The sequence below is a fragment of the Hippocampus guttulatus genome, chromosome 6 (assembly GCF_054856545.1).
Source record: "Hippocampus guttulatus isolate MCC_2025c chromosome 6, RoL_Hgut_1.0, whole genome shotgun sequence".
In the NCBI taxonomy this organism is placed as follows: Eukaryota; Metazoa; Chordata; class Actinopteri; order Syngnathiformes; family Syngnathidae; genus Hippocampus; species Hippocampus guttulatus.
Window position 1 is genome coordinate 19939746 of NC_141266.1, and position 23698 is coordinate 19963443.

General features: G+C 44.0%; 1 protein-coding gene and 1 long non-coding RNA gene across 2 annotated transcripts in view; one reads left to right on the forward strand and one right to left on the reverse strand.

Moving 5' to 3' along the window:
- LOC147204014 (uncharacterized) overlaps nucleotides 1-23170 on the forward strand; it is a 28301-nt gene extending 5131 nt beyond the window's left edge. The window contains exon 2 of the long non-coding RNA XR_015101171.1: nucleotides 22935-23170. This is a non-coding gene — a long non-coding RNA (uncharacterized LOC147204014). The remainder of the gene's footprint in view (nucleotides 1-22934) is intronic.
- On the reverse strand, nucleotides 4695-13781 carry onecutl (one cut domain, family member, like). Its single transcript, XM_086112582.1, has 2 exons — nucleotides 12620-13781; nucleotides 4695-6486 (listed from the first exon to the last, which is right to left on the reverse strand). Exons 1-2 carry the CDS (start codon nucleotides 13623-13625, stop codon nucleotides 6176-6178), a joined length of 1317 nt encoding a protein of 438 aa, XP_085968708.1. The 5' UTR covers nucleotides 13626-13781; the 3' UTR covers nucleotides 4695-6175.
- Nucleotides 23171-23698: the final 528 nt, after the last annotated feature.

Below are 23698 nucleotides of genomic sequence, written 5' to 3' on the forward strand. Positions count from 1 at the left end.
GAGAATTTCAAATATTTATTGTGTCATCGGGAATGAATAGGGATTTTTGGGGGGGGGGGGCGGGGTATTTCCATGATGAAAATGTGGGATTGTTGATGAATGATATTTTTTGTCACATTAAAACTTGTGTAAATGAATTGTTTTGAATCATAAGACAATAAAATAATGGTTTTGATTTCTAAATTAGAACAACGTGAATCTGATTTGTCAAATGTGCCTTTGGGAATCAGTGGGGAATTTTTGGTGTGAAAAATGTCGACTTTTAGGGAACCTGTGAGTATTTTAGTCTCTCAATATGTTAATGTATTTCACGCGTGAAGAAAAAATTTCCAAGATGAAGATCCCATCTTGTCAAGAAGCTCACCGTGAGAAATTTTGGGTTACAAATGAGTGTTTTTATTTTTTTCTACTTTTTTAGTGCAACATCACAACAAACAAGCTTCACATGAGGTATTCAAAGGGATTCTCTTGAGTTGCTGATAGAAAAGAAAGAAGAAAAGAAAAGAAAATTCCCGCCACGTTCTTCCGACTCGGGCCGGGAGCCCAGGAAACGCATCGACAGTCAAATATTCGCGTTTTCTGCGGCGCCTTCTCCCCCTCCCCGCCCGTACAAGCTTTTCTCCTTTGGACCGGGAACGAGGGAGCGAGGCTGGCTATTTCTTTACAAACGTGGAAAAATAGCTTCTGTCTCCTACTTTGATTCCGGGATGACTTTATGGGGGAAAAGTCCCGTGATTCCGGCATTTTGGGAAAACAAGGAACAGGCAACGTTGATTACAGCAAGAACCTCCTTGCTTGGATTGTCACCTCCTTCTTTCTTTCATTTTTGGTCTTGACAAGGAATTTATTTACACACAGGATACGGATGGACGGGTCGGAAGCTTTGGCTGGACGCGGGCCCACTCGGGCGCCGCTAAAGATTGATTCCAGCTATTTTTTTATTTTATTTTTTTTAGGTTTTTGGACACAAAGGCATGAAGTAGAAGAAGAAGAGACGGATGAGACGGACAGGCAGACACCCTGACAGCATGGAATTCTTTGGTTACGGAATTTCTTCTCACACAGTTGAGGTAGATGGTCAAGTCTTTGTGTACACAAAAGAAAGTAGGGAGGGGGGTAGGGTACTGTATAGGGGAGGGGGGGCACAGTCAAAAGAGTCAACGTTTCAGTTCCACTTCAACACAATAACACTGTCTTGTTCATATCACCATCAATACTAGCGATTGCAATTTCTGTTGAAATTGCGGTTGAATACTGAAGAGCTGATGCCGAGGGGGAAATTCGGACATTCATCCGTTCTGAAGGTGGGACGGAAAGGAAAAGATAGATGTGCGCTTTTCAAAGGTATCAATTACGGAATGGGTCCGTGGAAAACGTAACAAATGTTTTAAAATTATGAATATATAAAGTATATAGGGCGGCCCGGTAGTCCAGTGGTTAGCACGTCGGCTTCACAGTGCAGAGGTACCGGGTTCGATTCCAGCTCCGGCCTCCCTGTGTGGAGTTTGCATGTTCTCCCCGTGCCTGCGTGGGTTTTCTCCGGGTGCTCCGGTTTCCTCCCACATTACAAAAACATGCATGGCAGGCTGATTGGACGCTCTAAATTGTCCCTAGGTGTGAGTGTGGGTGTGGATGGTTGTTCGTCTCTGTGTGCCCTGCAATTGGCTGGCAACTGATTCAGGGTGTCCCCCGCCTACTGCCCGGAGACGGCTGGGATAGGCTCCAGCGCCCCCCGTGACCCTAGTGAGGATCAAGCGGTTCGGAAAATGGATGGATGGATGGATATATATATATACATATATATACACACACACACACACACACACAGAGAGATGGAATTGTTTAAATCAAAGAAAATATGTGGAAGTCTGAATTTAATTTATAAAATGCTTTTTTGATCTAATTGGACTCGTGTGAAATGTGGAATTGTGGAAAAATTAGGAATTTAGGACGCGCGAATAATGATTCCGAAGATGTGAATTTTGTGACTATTTCGAAGTTGCGATGTTTGAATCAGTGGCGAAGTGACGAGTCTGTCCCCAAAAAATAAATACATAAAAATAAAAACACAAACAAATGAAAAGAATTTTTTTGCATAATAAGATCTGCTCTTCAGCATTCCCGCAATGATGGATGCTCGTGGTGCTTCATCATTCCTCTGAGTGCTCCATGCATCAGCAGCAGCTAACGTCTTCAATCTTTGGTTATTATTATTATGATTTTTTTTGTTAGTTTTGTTTGGGGTTTTTTTTTTTTTTTTTTTTTTTTTTTTGCTTTTCCCCCGCTTTAACCCTGAAAGAGGTTTTCATTTGCATCCTCCAGCCACCAGGTGGGGCCAATGGGGAGGCGGCGGTGGGGTTAAAATGTGCATCGGCAGCACACGCTCATGCTAACAATTGTTACACATGAAACTTTAAACAAGGCTCAGCCCCTCGCCCTCACCACCACCACCATCATCATCCTCTCTGATCCCTCCCCCCAGCCCCTCACCTCCCCGTCCACCCACGCCCTCCCCAAAGCCCGCCGGTTGGTCCGAGAGCGTACACCCGAGCAAATACCCGCAGAGAAGGACTCCTTTGAAGTCGACTACAAAAGTCGATGACCTCCTCCAAGACCCCCCCCCCCTGCCCCACCCTCAAATTGAGCGTCATCCCTCGGCGCCCCTCCTTGCTCATCTGTCAGGTGCACAGAGTGAAGGACTGCTGGTCCGCAGAGACACGCAAGCGAGCTGGAAAACGGGATTCAATCTTTGGTATTTTCGCAAAGCTAAGACAACCATACGAGAAGGAGGGAAAAGCCTTTTGGGCGTTTATTCCGTATCCTTCATATCCAGCTAAAGATCCATGTGCTAATGCACGCTTTGTCCCTGCGAGTAGCCCAATTGAGCCCACTGATAGAACAACTCGGGGCCCCCAGGTGGAACAACTTGGTCTTGCTCTTGAGCTTTTTGCAACTACTGGTGCCACTTTTGGCCTACTTGTATACAATTAAACTTTAAAAGTAAACTACTGTGCTGCATGAGGCCCGATTAGGAAGACACAGTCGTTCTGCTCGTGCGTTGGAATGTCTTACTTGTGAGGACCAAGAGTGTACGAACACGTGGATATCAAGGATGTGAAATAAATGCTCAAAAATGGCTTTCCCTGGACCCCTCAAACCCTTGGAGACCTGATACAAAATAAATCAGATAAGAAAGACATACTATATTGGGTGGCGGGGTCAGATTTTCCGAGCTGCTGGGTAAAAGCGGCGGCACCATCCCCAAAAATTAAATGAAAACGAGATTGATGGCTCTTGGGTTAATTTTGTCCAAAGACAAACCGAGTAGAGAGTTTGAAACGTCTTCACCTCGAACAACAACAATGTGTAGTTAAGGCCAAAAGGCCAAAAAATATCCGAGTTCGTGCGGCGAGCCGGGAACTTTTTATCTACCCTCTGCCGTTTGCTGAAAAATTCACCTATTTGCTATTTTTGTACTATACCCAAAGCATCAAAATTAATTCTTTGCTGCCATCTCATGGAATCTTGGTGCTAAGGAACTATGTTGAAGACGGTCGAGGAGCTTCATTTAGACAAAAGTAGTGCTTTATAAACCTTTTGGGGCAGGGGGGTAGGGGTGCTCGTGAATAACATGGGCTCATTGGACACATAAAAATACATTCTTTGCTTTGAAGAGAATTTTGCCCCAAACCAGAGCTGGACCATCTTGACCTTGGTTTTCAAAAGCCCCAAAACCAAAGTCAAAATTATCCATCTGGATGTGGCCTAAACTAGACCGAGAAGACTAGAAAGAGCTTCCCTTGAACAACCAGGAAATAAAACCAAAGAGGCAGTAAAAACACCTGGAAGTGCCCCCCAAAAAGATGACCCCTTTTTGTCGGCTCTTTCGAGCCCCCCCCCCCCAAGGGACCCCGTTGGTACTGAGACTGCGGATGAGGACACAAGTGAGGTGTATGGGGGGGTTAGGGGCAGGGTCACAAGCATGCAGGACCCCGGGGGACACGAGCACGTGACCTTGAAGACTCACGGGGAAGGTGGAGGGGAGGGTCCCGAGCCAGAGATGGGGGGGCCCCCCCCACCTCATCACCGCTAATTATTGTCATCATCAACATGATCAATATTCATTATTCATATCACGACATTCAAAGAAGCTTTGGCCTAGAAGAGCTGAGCACACACACAAAGAAACAGGCCGTCAAGATACTGTACGTAACATCACGGGAGGGATTGTGGTGAGGAATCGAGGCGTCGGGGGTTCGAGAGTTACATTCAGGGAAGCAAAGTTCATCTTTGGTATTACGATGGGATTCTACAGCTAAAAGTGCCCATCGGATAAAAACACAGACATCATAAATAAACACGTACAATGGTATCGTTGGTGTCAATAAATAGGTGAATAAATTAAAGGGGAGGGGGGGGGGAACCCAATAAATAGACGAAAGATAAATAGAGTGGGTGGGGTCACTTGGCCAAAAAGGGCGGCGACTTAAAGCCGTTTCCTTTGCGGACCAAAAACCATTGGCGTGTGCTTGACATCTGTACAAAAGAACGGTGGAAAGAATCACATTCCTTCAGTGTAAAAAAAAAAGAATTAAATAAAAAATAAAGACTGTCATGTGTGGCAAACAGAGAGAAAGTGTCAACCCCCCCCCCCACCCCTGCCCCCCTCCCTTTCAAATACCTTGAATGGTTTTTGGGAGCCCAAATGAATGGATTCTGTCCATGTCTTTGTGATTCAGTCAAGGCCATGGCATTGGGCGAGGGGGGTGGGGCTTCTCCTGTTACAGCGAATGATTGACAGCTGCGAGTCGAAGACGCTACTGAGGCCTCCGGATGATTCCAGGCTTGCAAGTCGTTGGAGCCATCACCATGGAAACGCATGCTTTAAAAAAAAAAACTCCTCGTCTTCCTCGTTCATCATGATTCTCCAGGAAAGGCGGGAGATAATAAACTAAATGGGAGAGGAGGAAGGGTCTGATTCAGGAAAAATCACACACGACAGAATGAGAGAGCGCTCAGCACATATGAGCAAACAGCAGCTCCTGATTGGTCAGGAGCGGGCGAGGCCGGAGGTGCACCAAAAGTATGCTTGCTCCTGATTGGTGGAACCTCTCGCCGCCCACTAATCTACAAGAAGCCGACAAGATGGCCTCACGGAAAGGACTGTACAGTGGTACCTCGACTCCGTGACCAAGCGCCACTTGATTTTTCATTTTTGAAATGAAAATGAAAACTTGCACTGTTTTGTAAAATAAAGATGAAGACATCACAAAATAAAAGGGAAAGAATTGAAGTGGTTTTATAATTAATTTATAATTAAGTTGATAATCACACACACACACACACACACATCACACAAACTTAAGGTTTTGTGTGTTGATGTTTCCCTTAAAGGGGCGTGGCTTAATTCTAGACATGAGACCATCCAGTTATCATGTGGTTTTAATTCACTGTGTGTTCTCATTGCGCCTTGAGAATGTTACCATTTTGTATTTGTGTAATTTAAAAAAAAACATTTGTATTGTTAAACGATATTTTTTAAGTAATAAAGCCAAAAGTCACTCATGCACACACCTTCACACACACAGTCGTACATTTGTGTGTCGTGTGCCTTTAAGGGGCGTGGCCAAAAGAGTAACATCAGGAGCCGCAGTCATGCAGCTAGTCGGAATGTTAGCGTCTTATCCATGCTCCTTGCAATTGTTCTCATTTTGTCTTTGTGAAAAATAAAAGGTCACAAACTTGTACATTTGTGTGTTGTGTGCCTTTAAGGGGCGTGGCCTAGTGAGTGACAAGATCCGGAGTCCCACGGTCGCTCTAGCGTGCTCGTATCTTCTCAATGTGTCTTGCAAGTGTTTTCATTTTGTTTGTGTGGGCCTATATATCCCGTTTAATAAACGTCTGAACGTACATCAGCGATTTTGCTCACAAAACAAAATTAAACAAGCAATGATTTGCAAAAGTCAAGGTACCACTGTACAAGCGGGACCGTCCGCCCCGCACTTGTATCAACGCGGCGCCCTCCCCACCTAGCCACACTTCAGGGCGCCCGCCCTACGCTTTGGTTTGAAATGATGGCTCACGGCTGCTTCCGCGCCTTCAGGAGGACATTTCATGCCGGCCGGTCACTGCTCAGACTCGGCTCCGTGTCCCCGTGCCGCCCGCTCCGCCGCCATCACGCCGTGCTGCACGACACCGCCGAGGACGAGGCGCTGGATCCCGAGGACCCGGTGGAGGACGGGCGGCCCTCGTCGCTCCACTTGTTGAGATTGCGACGCCGCGCGTTCATGAAGAAGTTGCTGACGGTGGAGAGCTCCAAGCCCAGCTGCTGCGAGATGGTCACCTGCAGGTCCTTGGTGGGCCGGTGGTTCTCCCGGAAGATAGCCAGCAGGGTGCGACGTTGGAGGTCGGTGAACACCAGCCGAGTGCGCTTGGGCCCCTGGTTCCTCTCCAGCTTGCTCTGCTCCTGCTCTTTCCTCTTGCAGGCTGCGCAGTGGGTGGGAACGCAACGACGAGACAAATTAAAACAAAAGGTCCAGGCAGCTAACGAAGACAAATGGATTAAGTGCGGGGAAAGTGGATTTGTCTGAAGGGAAAGCGCTGAGGTCGGCAAACCGGATGCCTCAAAAAGAGACGAATCAGCAACTTGTGTCAGGAAAGGCATCGGCGCACGCGTCCGGCAGCTTTGCGGGGATTCTGACGGGCACTCGGATGCCTTCAGTGACACGCTAACTGATCACAATAACCAACTGCATGAGCTGACAAGACAACTCAATGTGCTTCACACAAACACAAGCACAAGACCTATTGACACCTATTTAATTCAAAATCTCCCGATCCATCCCCCACCCCCTCCCAATTTCAGCCTGCCAACATTACATTTTCTCAGATTTCAGTCATCCGCCATGAAAGCTGTCTTCGTATTGAATACAAATACCGTATTGGCCCGAATATAAGACGGCCCTGATTATAAGACGACCCACTCTTTTTCAAGACTCAAGTATGAAAAATGACTTTTTGAACACCAAATTAATTTTTATACAGAAAATAATTACAGGACATCTGAAACAAATGATTATAACAATATATTTGAGAGAAAAAGCATGTTATTTTGCCTCATTCAAATCTTAATATCTGAACATTTAAATATGTAAACTAAAGTGCAATCACATTCAGTAATGAATGGCTTCTGGTTTTTGAAATGTAAATGACATCATAACTTCTCCTCAGCTGCCGGTTAGCCTGGCCGATCTTCGACCCAATTTTCTCCAGATTGTCGCTACGTTTCTCCATTTTCTGTTATCTCTTGTATTATTATCTTCTATTTTCTTTCTTAGAGCTATTTTTTATTTTTCTTCTTCGTGCTACCGCAATTTTTATTTTTATTCTTCGTGACAGGGGTTCGCTTTGGCCTTGGGAGTCAGGTTCAGCATTCGCTTCAATGATATCTGGCGCCATCTAGCGCCATGAATGGGTATAATGTCTCAACCCCGAATATAATACGACCCCCACTTTTTCAGTCTTATTTCAATGCAAAAAAAAAAACGTCTTATATTCGGGCCAATACGATAAAGCTCTTGCAAACATCGGCTTTTACTTTGGGAATCATTTTTGCCTCATTTCTGACATTTGAACCAGAAACTGCACCTTAATCATGTATGTTTGTGCGTTCTCTGCATTTATTCTCAATCTGAAATAATGTCCTGTTTTTGAATTAAGGGATTTTTAAAAAATCTGATTTATCAATGAATAATACAAAAAATATAATCAAATAATAGTTAGTTGCAACCCAAATACTTTCACAGTTACTACAGTGATACGTTTACCCAGGATTGTAGCCATTGAATATTTTAACGATTATCCCATTGATTAATTGAGCAATGTGCAACATGTGAAATGCAGGTATTATTTTCTCCACTTGGGGTCATCGCCCTCATGTTCTACTGTAGTATCTGTGACTTTGAGTGTGCGTGGCTCTAAAAGGCGGGAACCGGCCTTGGTGAATCGGCAGAATGAGTGTGTAGAATTGGCTGGCTGTTAACCAGCTAACCCGTTAACGACTCTTCGTGTCATGTGAAAAAAATAACAGCTGCGCCTCAACCGATAGGCTGGAGATATCAGCTCAGTGTGACCTTCAAACTCACACACGCATGCGCACACACACGCGTACAGACACACACACACACACACAGACACACACACATGCATACGCCACACAAACACTCCATTAAATAAATGAAACAACCTCAATGGATTAGCTTCATTTCGTCATCCCCAAACATCTCATTCCAGGTTTCTTGGTCATTAGCCAGGGAAAGAAGCGCGACCTCAGCGCCGCCTTGTTCTCCGTCTTTCTCCCAGGCGACTCTATTACAACCTTCGGACATTTTAAAGTATGACTAAACAACGATGTGACACACTCACTGCCATGTGATGCTTAAGGAGCGCCAACAACATGAGATTATGACAGCTATCCATCCATCCATCCATTTTCCGATTCGCTTCTCCTCACAAGGGTCGCAGGGGGTGCTGGAGCCTATCCCAGCCATCTTCGGGCAGTAGGCGGGGGACACCACATAAACTCAAACTCTAACCCCTAACCCTAACCCCCAACGAAAACCCTAACGCTGAAGTAACCCTAACCCCTCAAACAAACCCCAACCCCAACCCCAACCCCTAACCCTTACCCTTACCCGAACCCGAACCCTAAACCTAAACCTAACCTAACCCTAACCCTAATTCCTAAAACCTAACCCTGACCCATCACCCTAACCGCTAACCCTAAACCCTAGCCCTAACCCTAACACTAAAGACTAACCCTAAACCTGACACTAACCTTTACCCTAACCCTAACAACTAGCCCAAACCCTAACTTCTCACCCTAACCCCCAACAAAAACCCTATTCCCTAAACCTAACCCTAACCTCTGATCCTAACCCTACCCCCTAAACTTAAGCCCTAGCCCTAGCCCTAACCCTAACCCAACCCTAACCCTCACCCTAACCCTCACTCCTAACCTAAACCTCGAACTCTAACCCCTAACCTCTAACGATAACTCCAACAAAAACCCTATCCATAAACCTAACTCTAACCTTGAACCCTAACATCTAACCATAACGCTAAACTAACCTTAACCTTAACCTTAACTCTAACCCTAATCCTGAACCCTTAGCCCTAACCCCTAACACTTAACCCCTAACCCTAACCCTAGCCCAAATCCTAACCCTAATCATAACCCCTAACACTTAACCCTATCCCTAACCCTAACCCAAGGCCCTAATCTTAACCCCTAACCCGAACCTAACCTTAACCCTAACCCCTAAACCAAACCCTAAACCATCAAAACTACTTTGTATAAAAACGCAATCTAAATGCACACAATCTTACCTCATCTAGAGCAGTTTACAATCAATACTGATCTAACAAAAACCCATAAAATGTCAAATGATATACATCACACTCACCAGCCATGCTCATGCATGCAAATGGCTGCTCATGGTGTGTTTTGCTCGTTGTCCGCAACCAGTTTTGGTCCGACCAACCGATCAAAGAATGGAAAAAAAGCTGACATTGAGGCCAATTTGAAACCTGAATAGTTGAAGAAACAGATTGATTGCATTCCCAGTTAAAGTTTACTTAATTAATTTAACTTTGCTCATCTTAATTGTAAGACAAAATATCAAACGCCATAGATGGGCTAACCAAAAAGCATCAATGTGTTTGGGTTGCAATGCTTGAAGCCACATGCTTCCCCGGAGCTTGCTGATGATCTGATCATTTGAATCAAGTGTGTTGCAACAGGGAGAATTGGAAAACATGCAGGACAGTGGCCCTCCAGGACTTGAGTTGCTTTAAGCAATTGAGATATGAACAGAAACGGTGCAGCCGCAACTGTAGACAGACAATGTAACAGTACTCACAGGCATATTTTTCTTTGTCTTTCGCGAAAAAAAAAGAACAAAGAAAACAACTAATATTACTGCAGATTACCGAGTCATTTCCAATAGTTGTGAAACTCTTCTTTATTTTGTCTGGATGACAATAGTATACTGCTGCCGAGTGGCCAAATCACACACACTAGAAGGAGATTGGCTTGTTCCAAAGAGGAATGATATGTCGTAATAAAAACGGCAACACAATAGCGATGGCTAGTTAGAGTGCAGGGAGAATTTACGGCCTGTTGTGGGAGGGCAACCGGGATGGGCGGGGGGAGGGGGGGGGGGCGTCCTGGTCCGCTTCCTCCCTGGCTGGCCATGGCGTCGGCGGTTGCGGTGGCCATTAAGTAAATGCTTGCTCGCACTGTAATGGCGCGTAAGAGGCTCACAATTGGCGCGCAATAAATCGGTGGTGGCTGGCTGACATAAATATTACCCCCCCCCCCCCCGGGCATCTTATGATGGTGAGAACAGCCGCTAATCGTGATGTACGCTGCGTCTCGTGTTGCGCAAACGTGATGGAGAGCCCTTGAGTGCCCATACCCCAAACCCCCACCCCGATCCCTTCCCCCCACCTCAGGGTAGCTCTGGCCTCCCCCCGCAGCCCACACAGTAGCCCCCCCCCCCTCACACCAGCACCGCCCCAACCTCCCCATTGCTTTGTGGGCCAGCGGCTGATAGAAATTATTGATTAAATGTGAGGAGCTTAGACTCGGCCAGGCTGGTTAACTCTTGCGTGGCCGCATGGCTGAATTAAAAACAACAGTCGTGTACATTTTTGCTTAGAAATCACAATATCCAACCGGGCTTGTCATTAGCCACGAGTGGTTCGTGAAACAATTATGACCTTAGTACAGTTCAGTTGTATTTCACTTTTAAAATCAATACATTTACATGTAATCTCTAATGGTTTGTTTTCAAACATTTATTTAGTGAATGGAATCATTATTTTAGAACAGAGTTGCGGCAGATATTCACATTTTTGCTCACATTTTGAAAAAAAAATAATTTAAATAAATTTTATATCTTGTAATAGTCAACTATTTTTCTTCTTTTTACAGTTTATATTATAGAGATAAAAATAGTGTTGTATCTTGAAACATTTATTTACAATTGTGCAGTATAACAAAAAATTCCTGAAACCTGACATTGTTAAAAAAAATTATAAAAAGGTTTTGGTTACATTTCTAGATTTTTTTTTTTTTCAAAATGAAAATTGTTATTTTGGAACAATCATGTGGATTTAATTTTTTAAATATGAGATTTATTCATTTATCTTTTGTTACATTTAACTTTTTTTTTTTAATGTGTGCTGTTTTTCAACATTGTAACTTTTTTCTATCACTTTTTTAATGCAGCCGTGTTTAATTTTATTTTTTTAAATATGCATCGGCCCAATAAAAGTGAAAGGGGGTCACAAATGGCCCCCAGGCCGGAATTTGGACACGGCTCATTTTGCATTTTCCTCATCTGCGGATTCCCACGTCCTCCACTTGGAGTGACCGTCCCAATGGCCTCCTCCAAACACTCGAGGCGTCATCCCATATATCATTCGACCGCTAAATCCCGGGCTCACCGGTGAGACGTGTTTGGACAAACGTCTCGGCAGATAAACGCTTATTTGACGAAACAACATCAACGAGAAGTGAGAAAGGAGATGCGAGAAGCCTTCCTCGGAATGCTAATTCCCGTCTGGAAATGGCGGCCGAGGCCGGCTGTTCTTTCCCATGGTAATCAATACACACTTGTAATTAAACAAAAGCGCAATCGGCCAAGAGGGGGAAAAAACCCCCCAACAGTCCCTGCCACCACCACGAGCACCGCAGCCCCCCCCCCCCCCCCCCCCCGGTAGGAAAAAGGCTGGGCTCTCAAAGCAGTCCAAAATGTTGTTTCTTTCTTTTTCTCTTTTTTAACATTTTTTTTTTATATTAAACCAGTTTGGTTAGAATGTTAGAATGAAGGCTCCCGAACTGATTTCGTTAAGCTCGGGATGAGACAGGAAGTGTGTGATGTCATAAGCAGTCAAAGACTTTTTGGAGTCTTTTGCAGTCTTTTAGAATATGGACACTCTGATCCACACACACACACACACACACACACACACACACACACACACACACACACACACACACACACACACACACACACACACACACGGTGGTCAAATGTCCCTTTGTGGATCAATAACAAAGAGCAAGTAGACCAAAGAGGCTCTCGCATCCGTGACCACGTCTTACAACATTCTATGAGCAGGATCTTTCCGTTTGGAACCTAATTCCATGAGGAACAAACATTGCATAAGGAGCATAAATTCTATGTGGAACAACATTCGATGAGGACCAATGAGGAAAAGCATTTTATGGGGAATGTCATTCTACCAGGAGCATTTTTCAATTGTGACCTTTATTCCACAAGGGAATATCCTTCTGTGAGGGGCGGCATTCTACAAGGGGCATCTTTCTATTTGGAACTTTAGTCCACAAGGAACCTCATTCCACAAGGCATATAATTCCACCATATTGTTATTCCTGAACAGGTTTCCATGAGGAATCGCTTCCACTGGGGACAAGATTCTCATCGGAGCATCTTTCTACTGTATTGGGAACACTGATGCATACAATTTCTTCCATGGGGACCGTTATTCTACCTACAGTATGTACGTGTGCGTGTGCATGTGTTCTCACCCTCGAGCCGGAGCGAGGCCATCCTCTGGAACTCGGGCTCCTGCAGCCATCGAGACATCCTTTTGAAGGTCTCGCGTCCGGACTTGAGCTTGGCCCAGGGTTTGGGGTTCCTCAGGAGATCGGAGAGCGTCCCCTGCGAGCGGCAAAGAATGCGCTCGGCGAAGATGGCCTGCGGGATGCTGTAGCGCTTCAGCTCCGTGATGATCCTCTGGGCTACGTCACGCGTGTTGATCTCCTCGCCACCGCCGCCGCCGCCGCCGCCCCCTGGGGACCCACCACCCAAGGTGCCGTCCCCAGGGGAGGACGTCAGGGAATGCAGGTGGTCCGCGATCTTGGCAGCCTGCTGGCTGGGGTGGTGGTGCGCCTGGTAGTGCTGGCTGTAGATGTGAGGGTGATGGGCCGACGCGTCCATTTTGTTCAGCTGGTGCCCCATGGACATGTCGCCGGCACCCAATCCCGGGGGCGACATCTCTCGCCCGAAGTCCGAGGTCCTGCAGAAGAGGCTCCCGCTATGGACGTCGTAGCCACCGTGGAGCATCTGTCCGGCGCCGCCACCTCCGCCCCCGCCATTGGGACTTCCATAGCTGTGCATGGACCCTAGACCCGAGGAGGGCGGCGTCAGACTTTGGCTCATGGCGAGATCTTTGGCGTAGGGGTTGTAGAAGTTGGCGGAGAGGCCGGCTCGCTCCTCGCGCATCAGCGTGAAACTCCCGATGACGTTGCTGACGGGGAGGCAGGGGTGGTGGTGGTGGTGGTGGTGATGGAACTTGTCATCGAAGGGCTGCAAGGGGGTCAGCGTGGTATAGGTGCTGCCCGACCCGGACGGGGAGTCGCCGCTGTAGCCCAGCGCCGACATGGCGTGCTCGAAGGGCGGCGGAGGAGCCCGCGGCTCGGGTTCCAGAGGGGGGCCGGCGCTCAGTGGGGGACGGGGGAAGGCGGCCGAGAGGTCCCGCGAGTGCAGCTCGGCGTGGCCGTGCAGCGACATCTCTCCCAGACTCCCGTCCATCGCGGATGGATTTATCGATGAGTCCGAATGTATTGATTTCTGGCGGCTAATTAATGATGTGAGCGCCGTTAAGTACTTCCTCGCACTCCCACGCCACCCACTGGAGGACCCTCTTCTTCTTCTCCTTCTTCTTCTTCTCAAGCCTCCTTTTGTGCCTGCACGAGACAACAGGACAGTTAGGCATTACAAAAACCAAACAGCATTCGGGCCAAATTCATGTTTTCTATCATTCTTACACTTGAGTGGATGTGTTGGGGGGTTTTTTTTTTCAAAAGATGCAAGGGCCACTTTGAAGTTGCTTGATTTGAAATTGTTCAACAAGGTAAAACCGATCAATCAATCAGGCAATTACTTATTTTTAAAAAACATTCCTGCTAAAAGTGAGAAGGCAAATTGTTTTGGATTTTGGGTTTTTGGGGTGGCCTGTGTCCCACTGAACACTGGTGTCAAACTCAAGGCCTGAGGGCCAGATCTGGCCCACCACATCATTTTATGTGGCCCGTGAAAGCAAATCAACTTCCATGATGCTTGCAAAAACCTCGACCAAAATTTAAAATTCTCATCTGTAATAAATAAGAGACATATTGTCAGCATTTTCGTGCAACCAAACCCCTCATTACAGTAACTTAAACAAGAGTTGAATAAACCATTGTCATTTACTTTTTAAAATTTGGTTTCAGTCATAATGGCCCTCCAAGGGAAACAGTAACTAAAATGTGGCCCACGACAAAAATGAGTTTGACACCCCTGCACTAGAATATGATCCCACTGAGCAGCAGCTGATTCCCAACCCAACATTCAAAGTCAAAATGAGATAAATCCGAACTAAGATGACCAGACTTGAGAACCATTCATGTGATGTCTTCACAAATCGGACCTTGACACTCAGCAGAAAGTGGTGGAATGTGTTTTTCTGAAATTGAATTAGCTCTGGGAGAAATTTTGTCTACTATTTTAGCTGTAAATGTATTTTTTATTTTTGTCTACAAAAACTCGTTACTGGTACTAGCGGTATTCCCCATTCCACATGTTAGCTTAGCCTCTTTGCCATGTATGATTAGATCGAAGACTTGCTGTGACCCTGCTCTTCCTTTTTACTTGGCTTCCCTTCTCGATGACAGCCTTGGCAAATATATGAGTTGAATTCATTTAAGACGGGTGGGCGGCCAAAAGTAGGAATCACATGGGGGGAGTTCGACCTTTATCCACATCTAACAGCAAAAGGCTCCACAGCTGTGTACTTGATCTTTTTGGCATCTGTTAAAGAAGCTCGGCTGAGAATATACAGTCTTCTGGTCGTCTTCTGATCATATTGCAAGCATTAAAGACCAGGCGAAGATTCGTACACAACTTTTCAGTTGGTGCCATGACCCGGATGATCCCCACTTTATCGACAGCTACGCTACAAATACTGCCCACCCCAACAGATTTTTTTTTTAAAATAGCAATGCGGGCCACGTCAAAAGTTATTTCTCCTGTATGCCGCGGGCCACAAAAAAAAATAGACGGCCGCCGTGCTGGTCATCCTGGATCACACCAGGGGTATGTCGGAGCCTATCCCGACTGACTTTTGGTGAGGTAAACCATAGACGGGTTGCCAGGCAATTACAACCTAGATCGAGAAAATAAAGCATTCACAGTTCGGTTCTGCGGGCCATTTAGGGTTGCGGGTCAACTGGAGAATGTCCCAATTGACTTTTGGTGAGAGAAGTGGGACCTAATTGCCACTCAATCACAGGTCGCATTTTAGACAAACAAGCAGTCACAGTGACGCTGATGAATAATTTGGAGTCTTCACTCCAACGAAGCTGCCTGTTTATGGAATGTGGGAGGAGAACCCCACACAAGCATGCAGGTATTCAAACCTCGAACTGAAGTGTGAGACAGAATTGCTAACCACTAACGCACCGTGCCGTGGGCAGAATTCCAACAACAAACCAACCGCGTCCGAATCCGCGTTCGGACGAGTATACCGTGCAAGCGATTTTTTTTTTCCCCTCAAATATTTGACCGCATTTCATGGTAGTCTATCGTAAAATGTGCACAAAAATAAAAGAAACAATCCAAACAAGCAACTATAAATAAAAAGGAATCGAAATGGTGCACTATACCTTCAGCGCGCATCCACGCTCGATGCTGCCGAGCATCTCCTTGCGCCGAGCGACGTGCACACGCACGGTCCGAAACCCCCCACCGCCCCCCCCCGTCAAGCTTTTTTTATTTGTGTTGCTCTCCACCCAAAAACGAAAACAAGTGTGCGTTTATTCCTCCGTTTTCTTCTGCTTTTTTCCGCCCCTCGGAATTTTTCTCCGCCTTCGCTCGCGTTGGTCTACAGCTGCTCTGCGGCGCGTTTTCTTTCATTATCTGCCGAGATCTTCTTCTTCCTCCTCCTCCTCCTCCTCTTCCTCCTCTTCTTCTTCTTCGCTCTGCCAGCCACTTCATCGATCTCGGCACCAACTCTTTCTCCTCCTCCTCTTCCTCTCCCGTTCGTTCCCCCTCCCCTCGATGCGTCACCGCGGCCTTAAAATCTGACAGATGTGCGATGAAATTCCTCCTCCAATTAACCCTTTCTCTCTGGGGGGGGGGGGGGGGTGCTCATGGAGGGGGAGATGCAACCCCCCCCCACACACACACACATACACAACCCCACCCGTCTCTTCATCTCAGGTTGAGTCCTTCCTTCTCATGTTCCACTCCAAAAATCTCGAATTCAACCATTTAAAACCTCTTGAAATGCACACTCGACAAGACACTTGATTAGGTACACCATCCAATGTAATCCACCCGTCTGTTTATCTTCACAAGGGTCGCGGGCGTGCAGGAGACTATCGCAGCTGTCTTTGGGCAGCAGGCGAGGGACACCCTGAACCGGTTGCCAGCCAATCCCAGGGCACACTGAGACGATCAAACACCCACAATCACACTAAGGGACAATTTAGAGAGTTCCATAAACCTGCCATTCATGTTTTGTCTTCTTTGGGAATGTGGGAAGAAGCCGGAGTACCCGGAAAAAAACCCCCACACAGGCACAGGGAGAAGATGCAAACTCCACACAGGAAAGGAAGGCTGGAATCGAAACCTCCACCTCTGCCCTGTGAACCAGTCGACCACCGTGCCGACCAATGTAATGCAATTGGGGGGGGGGGGGGGTAGATCAACGTAATCGTTTTCTTTAAAATATTAAGTTAACGTTATCTTTCATCCCAATCACTAAATTAAAATTATAATATTTGTAGAGGCGCATATATATATATGAGATATATATACAATTGAATCTCCTTAGATGGTGTACCTAATGAAGTCGCTCTGCTTTCACACAAGCCTACGTATTCATATCATATGTAGGTACAATATATTGAACAATAAAAAGAAAGTGGTGAGTGTTATGTCAACAATTACTGTGCATACTGTACCAAGAAAATGCACTGTCTAATATTAGACTTCATTTACAATGAACGTTGTGTTCTATTATTTGTCATATTTTAGATGGATTTCTGCATTAGACATCAGTAGATGGTGTACCTAATAAAGTGACATGATGAATGACACAATATGTAATTTCAAATATATATATGGATATTTTGGGGGAAATTATGTGTAATTTGTTTTAGTTTAAAAACAACAACATATTTTTGAGGTGATTTTGCTCATGTTTTCTTTGCTCCTATGCTCTGTTTTGTGCGATCATTTTCCTCATCATAATAGTCATAATTAATGTGTCCCCCCCCTCCCCACGTGATAAACGGGTTCATCCAATCGACGCTGCTCGTGCACTGCAGCTGATGCCGCGCGATCGATCGGCAAGCTCGAATGGGGCGCGCACGCGCATCAGGGCCTAAATGGAGAGGGGGGGGGTGCTTGTAGAAGCTTCCCATGGGGACTGGAGTTCAAAGTTCAAACACTTTCTTTTTTACACTAAGTTTATACTTGTGAATTATGAATCGTATTAACATAATTTGCAATGGAATTTGTTGATGGACGATCGTCAGGTTTCCCAGCAGTTTATTGGCTGAAAGGTTAGGGAAACGCTTGCTTGACGTTTCACGTAGCGCGTGCCATACAACAAACTAAAGGATTTCGGAGAGGGATTGTTTTTTTTCTTCACAGTTCAAAATTATCGAGTGAAACAATGGAACAACAATATTTCATCAGAATTGAAAAATGAGCATTTGTTTTACCTGTACTGTAAATGCACATGCAAGTGTTGCATATTCGTCGCAGAGACGTTTTGGAATGAAACCGGAAAGAATGCAAACAAAGTGTGCTTTCGCGTATTATATTCAAATCTGCAAAAATGCAAACTTTGATGTCGCATATTAATCTTAATAGCACATTAACAAGGGTTTCTGTCACACACACACACACACAATGAGAGAAAATATTTCTTTTAGCACTGTGTGACTTTATTGTGATCCCATTAAACAATTGAATGACACAGTACACCGAAAATGTTTTTGTTCAATATACTCAATATCATTTAGTCAAATGATATCACAAACTAAAATCGTCTGGACCCAGAATTTTTTTTAGGTATGTATGGTCTACTGAAAAAAAAGTGTATCTGCATCCAGGTTTTATTAAATACAACGCTTTAAAAAAATCTAATTGAGTAAATTCACCCGAAACCTCTTCAAATCAAATAACGTGAGTGCAATTTGTCATTAATATCTCCAGCCTGCATCATTTATGTTCTCGCTCATTTTAATGCCTCCTCACTGAGTGGTGTATATATATATATATATATATATATATATATATATATATATATATATATATATATATATATATATTTAAATAACGTATTTTAATGTAACTTTCTTCTTTTTATTTTACAAGCGGATACACCACAATGGAAATTAAACTCCACCTGCTTTTTGACAAAAAAAAACATGCACACGTACCTTAAAAAAAAAAAAAAGATGGAACACTGCAGTATACCTCCAACCTGTGCGTTCAATTGTTAAATTAGAAATAAAATGTTTCCAGCAACAACAAAAAAAGACATTTAAAAAAAACAACGAAATGAACAAAAATGTCTATTGTGAGCAGAAATGTTCTCAACTAATTTCAGTTCCATTCGAAGGAACGACAATTGAATTGAAACAAATCGATATAATCGGCGCCTTTAATAATCCGGAAGGAGATTTCGTTCCATATGTTCAACAGAAACATTTGCAATTCCTTCGTTAAATATAACAACATTCAAGACGAGCCTTGGTTTCCCTCCCGTTTCACCCCTTTTTTTTGATTGTTTTAATGTCTTCCGCTTCGCCTAGCAATCAATACAACGACGCGCGCGCGCGCTCCCCAGTTAATCAATACGTGAATTAATTGCGCTGGATTAGTGAGAAAAAGGAACGAACGGAAAGGCCGAATAAAAAGATGTGTGTGTGCGAGTGCGTGTGTGTGTGTGTGACTGTGTGTGTTTTGAGAGTAGATTCTCGTGACTTCACACGTACAGATCAGCTGCGATGGGAAGTTAATTTTTCAAAATCAATAAAACCCCACAATGACGGCCAGAAGGAAGCTTCGGATGAAAATATCGCAGCTCGTGTTTATATCGTAACACACACACACACACACAACTAAAAATAAACAAAAAAAACCCTAACAGAACAAATGCGTATTTATCTGAATGTACTTAAATTTTTGTTCGTTGTTTTCCCTCAGCAAAGCTCGTGCACGCTCACGTCATCGATCGACCAACCGCTACTACAAAACAACAACAACAACAAATTCAGTAATTAAAACAAATCATATTTATGAGTATTTTTTTCTGCTCATTTTTGTTTTTACTCCTCGGGCATCATTTTTGTTTTCCCTTCCGATCCGTTTTTAGACCACATGCAGTTTTTAAGCACAATGCATGTTATCATACACCAATATATTGATTTTCTGTTGTTGTTGTTGTTATGGGCGGGGGGGGGGGGTCGTCATTAGGTACACATAGACAATCTGATGTCATATATTTTCACACTGAGGTAGCTAAATAAATTGGTCCCTATATTAGAACATTGTAAATAGAGCACCTCCCGGTTTTCTTTTATTATGCAGTTTTATTAAGCACAACAAGAACTACATTTTTACATTACTATCTCTCTGACAGTGTCAATCAAAAGTGAGCATTACTGAGGCACACCCACGCCGCGCTGGATCTATTACATGGTGTACCTAATGAAGAGCCCAGTGTGTGTGTGTGTGTGTGTGTGTGTGTGTGTGTGTGTGTGTGTGTGTGTGTGTGTGTGTGTGTGTGTGTGTGTGTGTGTGTGTGTGTGTGTGTGTGTGCGCGCGCGCGTAGAGGGAGAAGGTGTTAGTATTCAGCATATTGATCCACGAATGTTAAAACAGCTTCTATTTGCCCTCCAACAATTTTCAAATATGGCATAAGATCCAATGCAATGTAATGCAAATGACATTAGCGTGTGTGTGTGTGTGTGTGTGTGTGTGTTTCCAGCTCCATCTTATCAAATATATACGTTTAATAAAAAGTTAAATAGGTTCAGCAGCGGCAAAGTTCACCAAAAATGTGAATAGTTTACTCTCATTTGCATTTTTTCCTCCCATTTGGTCTTTACTTCTCACCCCCCCCCCCTGCATAAAAATAATCAATATTAATTAATAACACACAAAAAAAGAACCGATATGGCCCCATTAAAACCTGACAAAAAGAAATTGTCACATGTCATCAGTGTGAAAATAATAATTTTATGCGTACCGCATCTCATACCTGATTTATAAAATTATTGCTGGCAGGCAAAATGAAACAACATCCCCTCACATTTAAAAAAAAACAAAATAAATCTCAATGAGGCCAACGTTAATATTAGTTAATGGCAGCCCTCATGTTTCAATAGAATATGTACTGTGGGCTGCAGTGAAAATGTCAACACCTTCAACTTGTGCAACTTATTGATACCGTTGGTGAGCTGCAAGCAGAATACTGGACAAATTTCACCCTGCACATCCAGTTTTAAACGGACATATAAAATAGTCATCAGAATAAAAATAAAGATGGAACGACCAACGTGTTCAGAGAGTAGCAGCATCCTAACGGTTGGTTAGCTGCGAGTAAGATATTTGACATATTTTACTGTCCTCTCATCCGCAGTGCAGCATGAGGAGACTGCAAAAATGTAAAAATAATTGTAATAATATTAGGAGAGCAGAGCAATGAAAACAAAGCTAAAATTAGTCCAAATACATTAAGACACAAAAAGTCAGTTAAAATGAATATAAATATCTAATCTATATCTAATAATAATTGAAAATATGAAAAATAAAAATACACAAACACGGCAAGTGGTTAGCAGCAAGTAGCATATTGAACATACTCACCTCACAATGAGTGTGGCAAGTGGAGTGAAAATAAATATATACATTTTTTGAGTTAAAAAAATGATAATACGTACAGATACTGAAGTATGCTCACCACTGGATAGCTGTACGTAAAATATCGCACACGTTTCACCTGCTTCACAAAGAGCAAACATATTAGATAAAGAAAAAAAACAAAATAAACATGTCAACAATGCAGCAAAATGGTTAGCTGCAAATACCATATCGGACATATTCCACCTACGTCACCAACCAACTTGTAAAGACGAAACGATTAATGTTAAATGAATATGTAACAACAATATTAGATTGTAAAAACAAAACACGTCAAGTCCAACATGAACAGATGTTGTAGCATGCTAATAACTGGTTAGCTGCCCGGAACATACCGAACATATTTCACCCGCGTTTTCAGCCAACAAGTAAACACACAGGTCAGTGTGAAATGAAAACGTATACACCTGGCCTAGAGTATTAGATGAATCCAATGAACAGGTCAAGGCCTATAAACGTCAACCGATAATGCATTATGCTAACAACACATATGCTAAATGGTTAGCTGCAAGTCGCAATTTGGAAGATTTTCACCACCCTCCTTCTCAGCGCAGTGTGAGGAGACATTAAAAATGAAGAAATAAGATATTGTATTCAAAAAAAGAAAAAAAAACTCAAGACCAACATTTGTACAGAGTCTGCAGCATGCTAACAACTGGTTACCTGTAAGTAACATATTCAATGTTTTCCACCTAACGCAAGTCAATGCTAAATTAAGATATCTCTAAAAGAATTCATGAAAAAGGTATCAGAGTTAAAAAACAATAGCAACATGTCCAGGTCAACGTGAGAAGAAACTATAGCATGCTAACACACAAGCTAATTGTTTACTTGCAGATAGCATATTGAACATACGTCACCTGTGTCACCTGCCACCGAGTAAACATGCAAATATCAATGTTAAATGAATAGATTTAAAACCTTTTAGATTAAAAAAATAACTATTTGATTAAAAAAAACGAACATAGTAAATCAACATGTGTACAGACACTGCAGCATGCTAACAACATACAAGCTAACTGGTTACCTGCACGTAGCATATTGGGCATATTTCACCTGTGTCACCTGCCACTTAGTAAGTCAATGTGAAATAAATATTTCTAAAATATTATATTTTAAAAAAATCTATTTTACAACACAAACATGTCAAGGCTAGCACCAACAGACACTGCCGCATGCTAAAAACTGAAAGGTAACACATTGGACATTTTTCACCTGCATCACCAGCCAAAAAGTAGAAGACACCGCCCGCCTGCGGGGCAATGGCGTATTATTCAAGCGCTCCTTTGGGTCAGTGCAAATAAAAAGTCATTCCTTTAAAGTGTTTGGCCTCCTAAGGCCACCCCTGCCTTCCTCCTCTTCTTCACCCTCTCCCACCTTTTCATGCATCCTCCTCTTCCTCATCGCTGCATGTGATTATTCACAGGGTTTTTTTTCCCCCCTCCAATTCTGCGTCAAAAATCCTCTCTCCGTGTGCGTCCGAGGCGAGAGGAGGTGAAGTGCGTGTGTTAGCCTCGTGCACAGCGCCTGGCTTCCTTTCCCTCTCTCTCCATCCCTCCCGCCCTCCCTTTAATCAGCATGTTAATAAGAAAGGTAACTAATCAATACATTCAATGGCCTGGATTGATACCATCTCTATCTGGATATACGCACACCCCCTCTCGGGCTGCATGCGCACACACACACACACAGCGGTCCCCACAGGGGAAATCCGTTGTAGTTTTTATAACAAGTTGACTGCATTTTAATTCTTCTTTTAATGTGACTTCCTGGAGCCTGCAGAAGGATTCTACAGTCGGGAAGGAGCCCCTCTTGATTCAGATTTTCAGATATTATCTGACAAAATGTGTGTGTATCGTGCAAAATGTCATGAAGATGTTTGTTTTTGGACATGATAAGGAATTGTATTTCCGGTTTCAGAATTCTGACTTCCTGGTGGAAGATGGTCACAGTCATGGAAAGGGAACGTCGACCGGATTCTGACTTGGGAGTTCTCATCAATACGAAAACATTTTCTCGGTATGCTTAGCTCTTTCAAGGACACACCGAGGTCGTACAGTTTTGTCCATCTGGAGAATTTAACTTGTTGCTGTGGAAGAATGTTACAGTCAGAAAAGGAGAACTATCCACGCCGAATAAAAGATGCAAACCTTGTTCTTATCTGACTCGTTCTTGTGACGCACGATACGATACGGTCTGACATTTCATTCGTCTTGGGAATCATACTTCCTGGTTTCTGTAGGAAGCCGTCACAATTGGAAAGGACAACTCCAGCTTGATGCTCTCAGTTATCATCTAAATAAATCAGTCAGATCGGATCTGACTGGTCCTACAGCTCATTCATTTTGGAAATCTGAATTCCTGGCGGGTGTGGATGGGAAAGAGACCGTCCTCCTGATTCAAATTTAACACGGAGTTATCCTCTGTAGAGTTACAGCATTTTTTTTTTTCTTGGGATGACTAGTTCTCATCAAGACACGCTAAAGGTCCTACGCTTCATTCATCTTGAGCGATCTCACTTCCTGGTTGCCGCGCAAGGCCGCGGAGGTCTTTTCCATGCAGGCCCCGAGGCCCGGTTGATGCTTCCAAGTCGCAGGGGAGGAGAATATTTGAGAGCGGGGATCGCGTCAGCGCTTAGGGCGGAAAACACAGAAAATCGCTGCGCCTGCTGAAGCTAACATCCG

Bases quoted from the DNA above. Each gene is read 5' to 3' on its own strand.
- onecutl (XM_086112582.1), bottom strand. From the start codon at position 13,625: ATGGACGGGAGTCTGGGAGAGATGTCGCTGCACGGCCACGCCGAGCTG. The intron at 6,487-12,619 runs GTGAGAACACAT...CCCACTGCGCAG, and splicing joins GGCCTCGCTCCGGCTCGAGG to CCTGCAAGAGGAAAGAGCAG.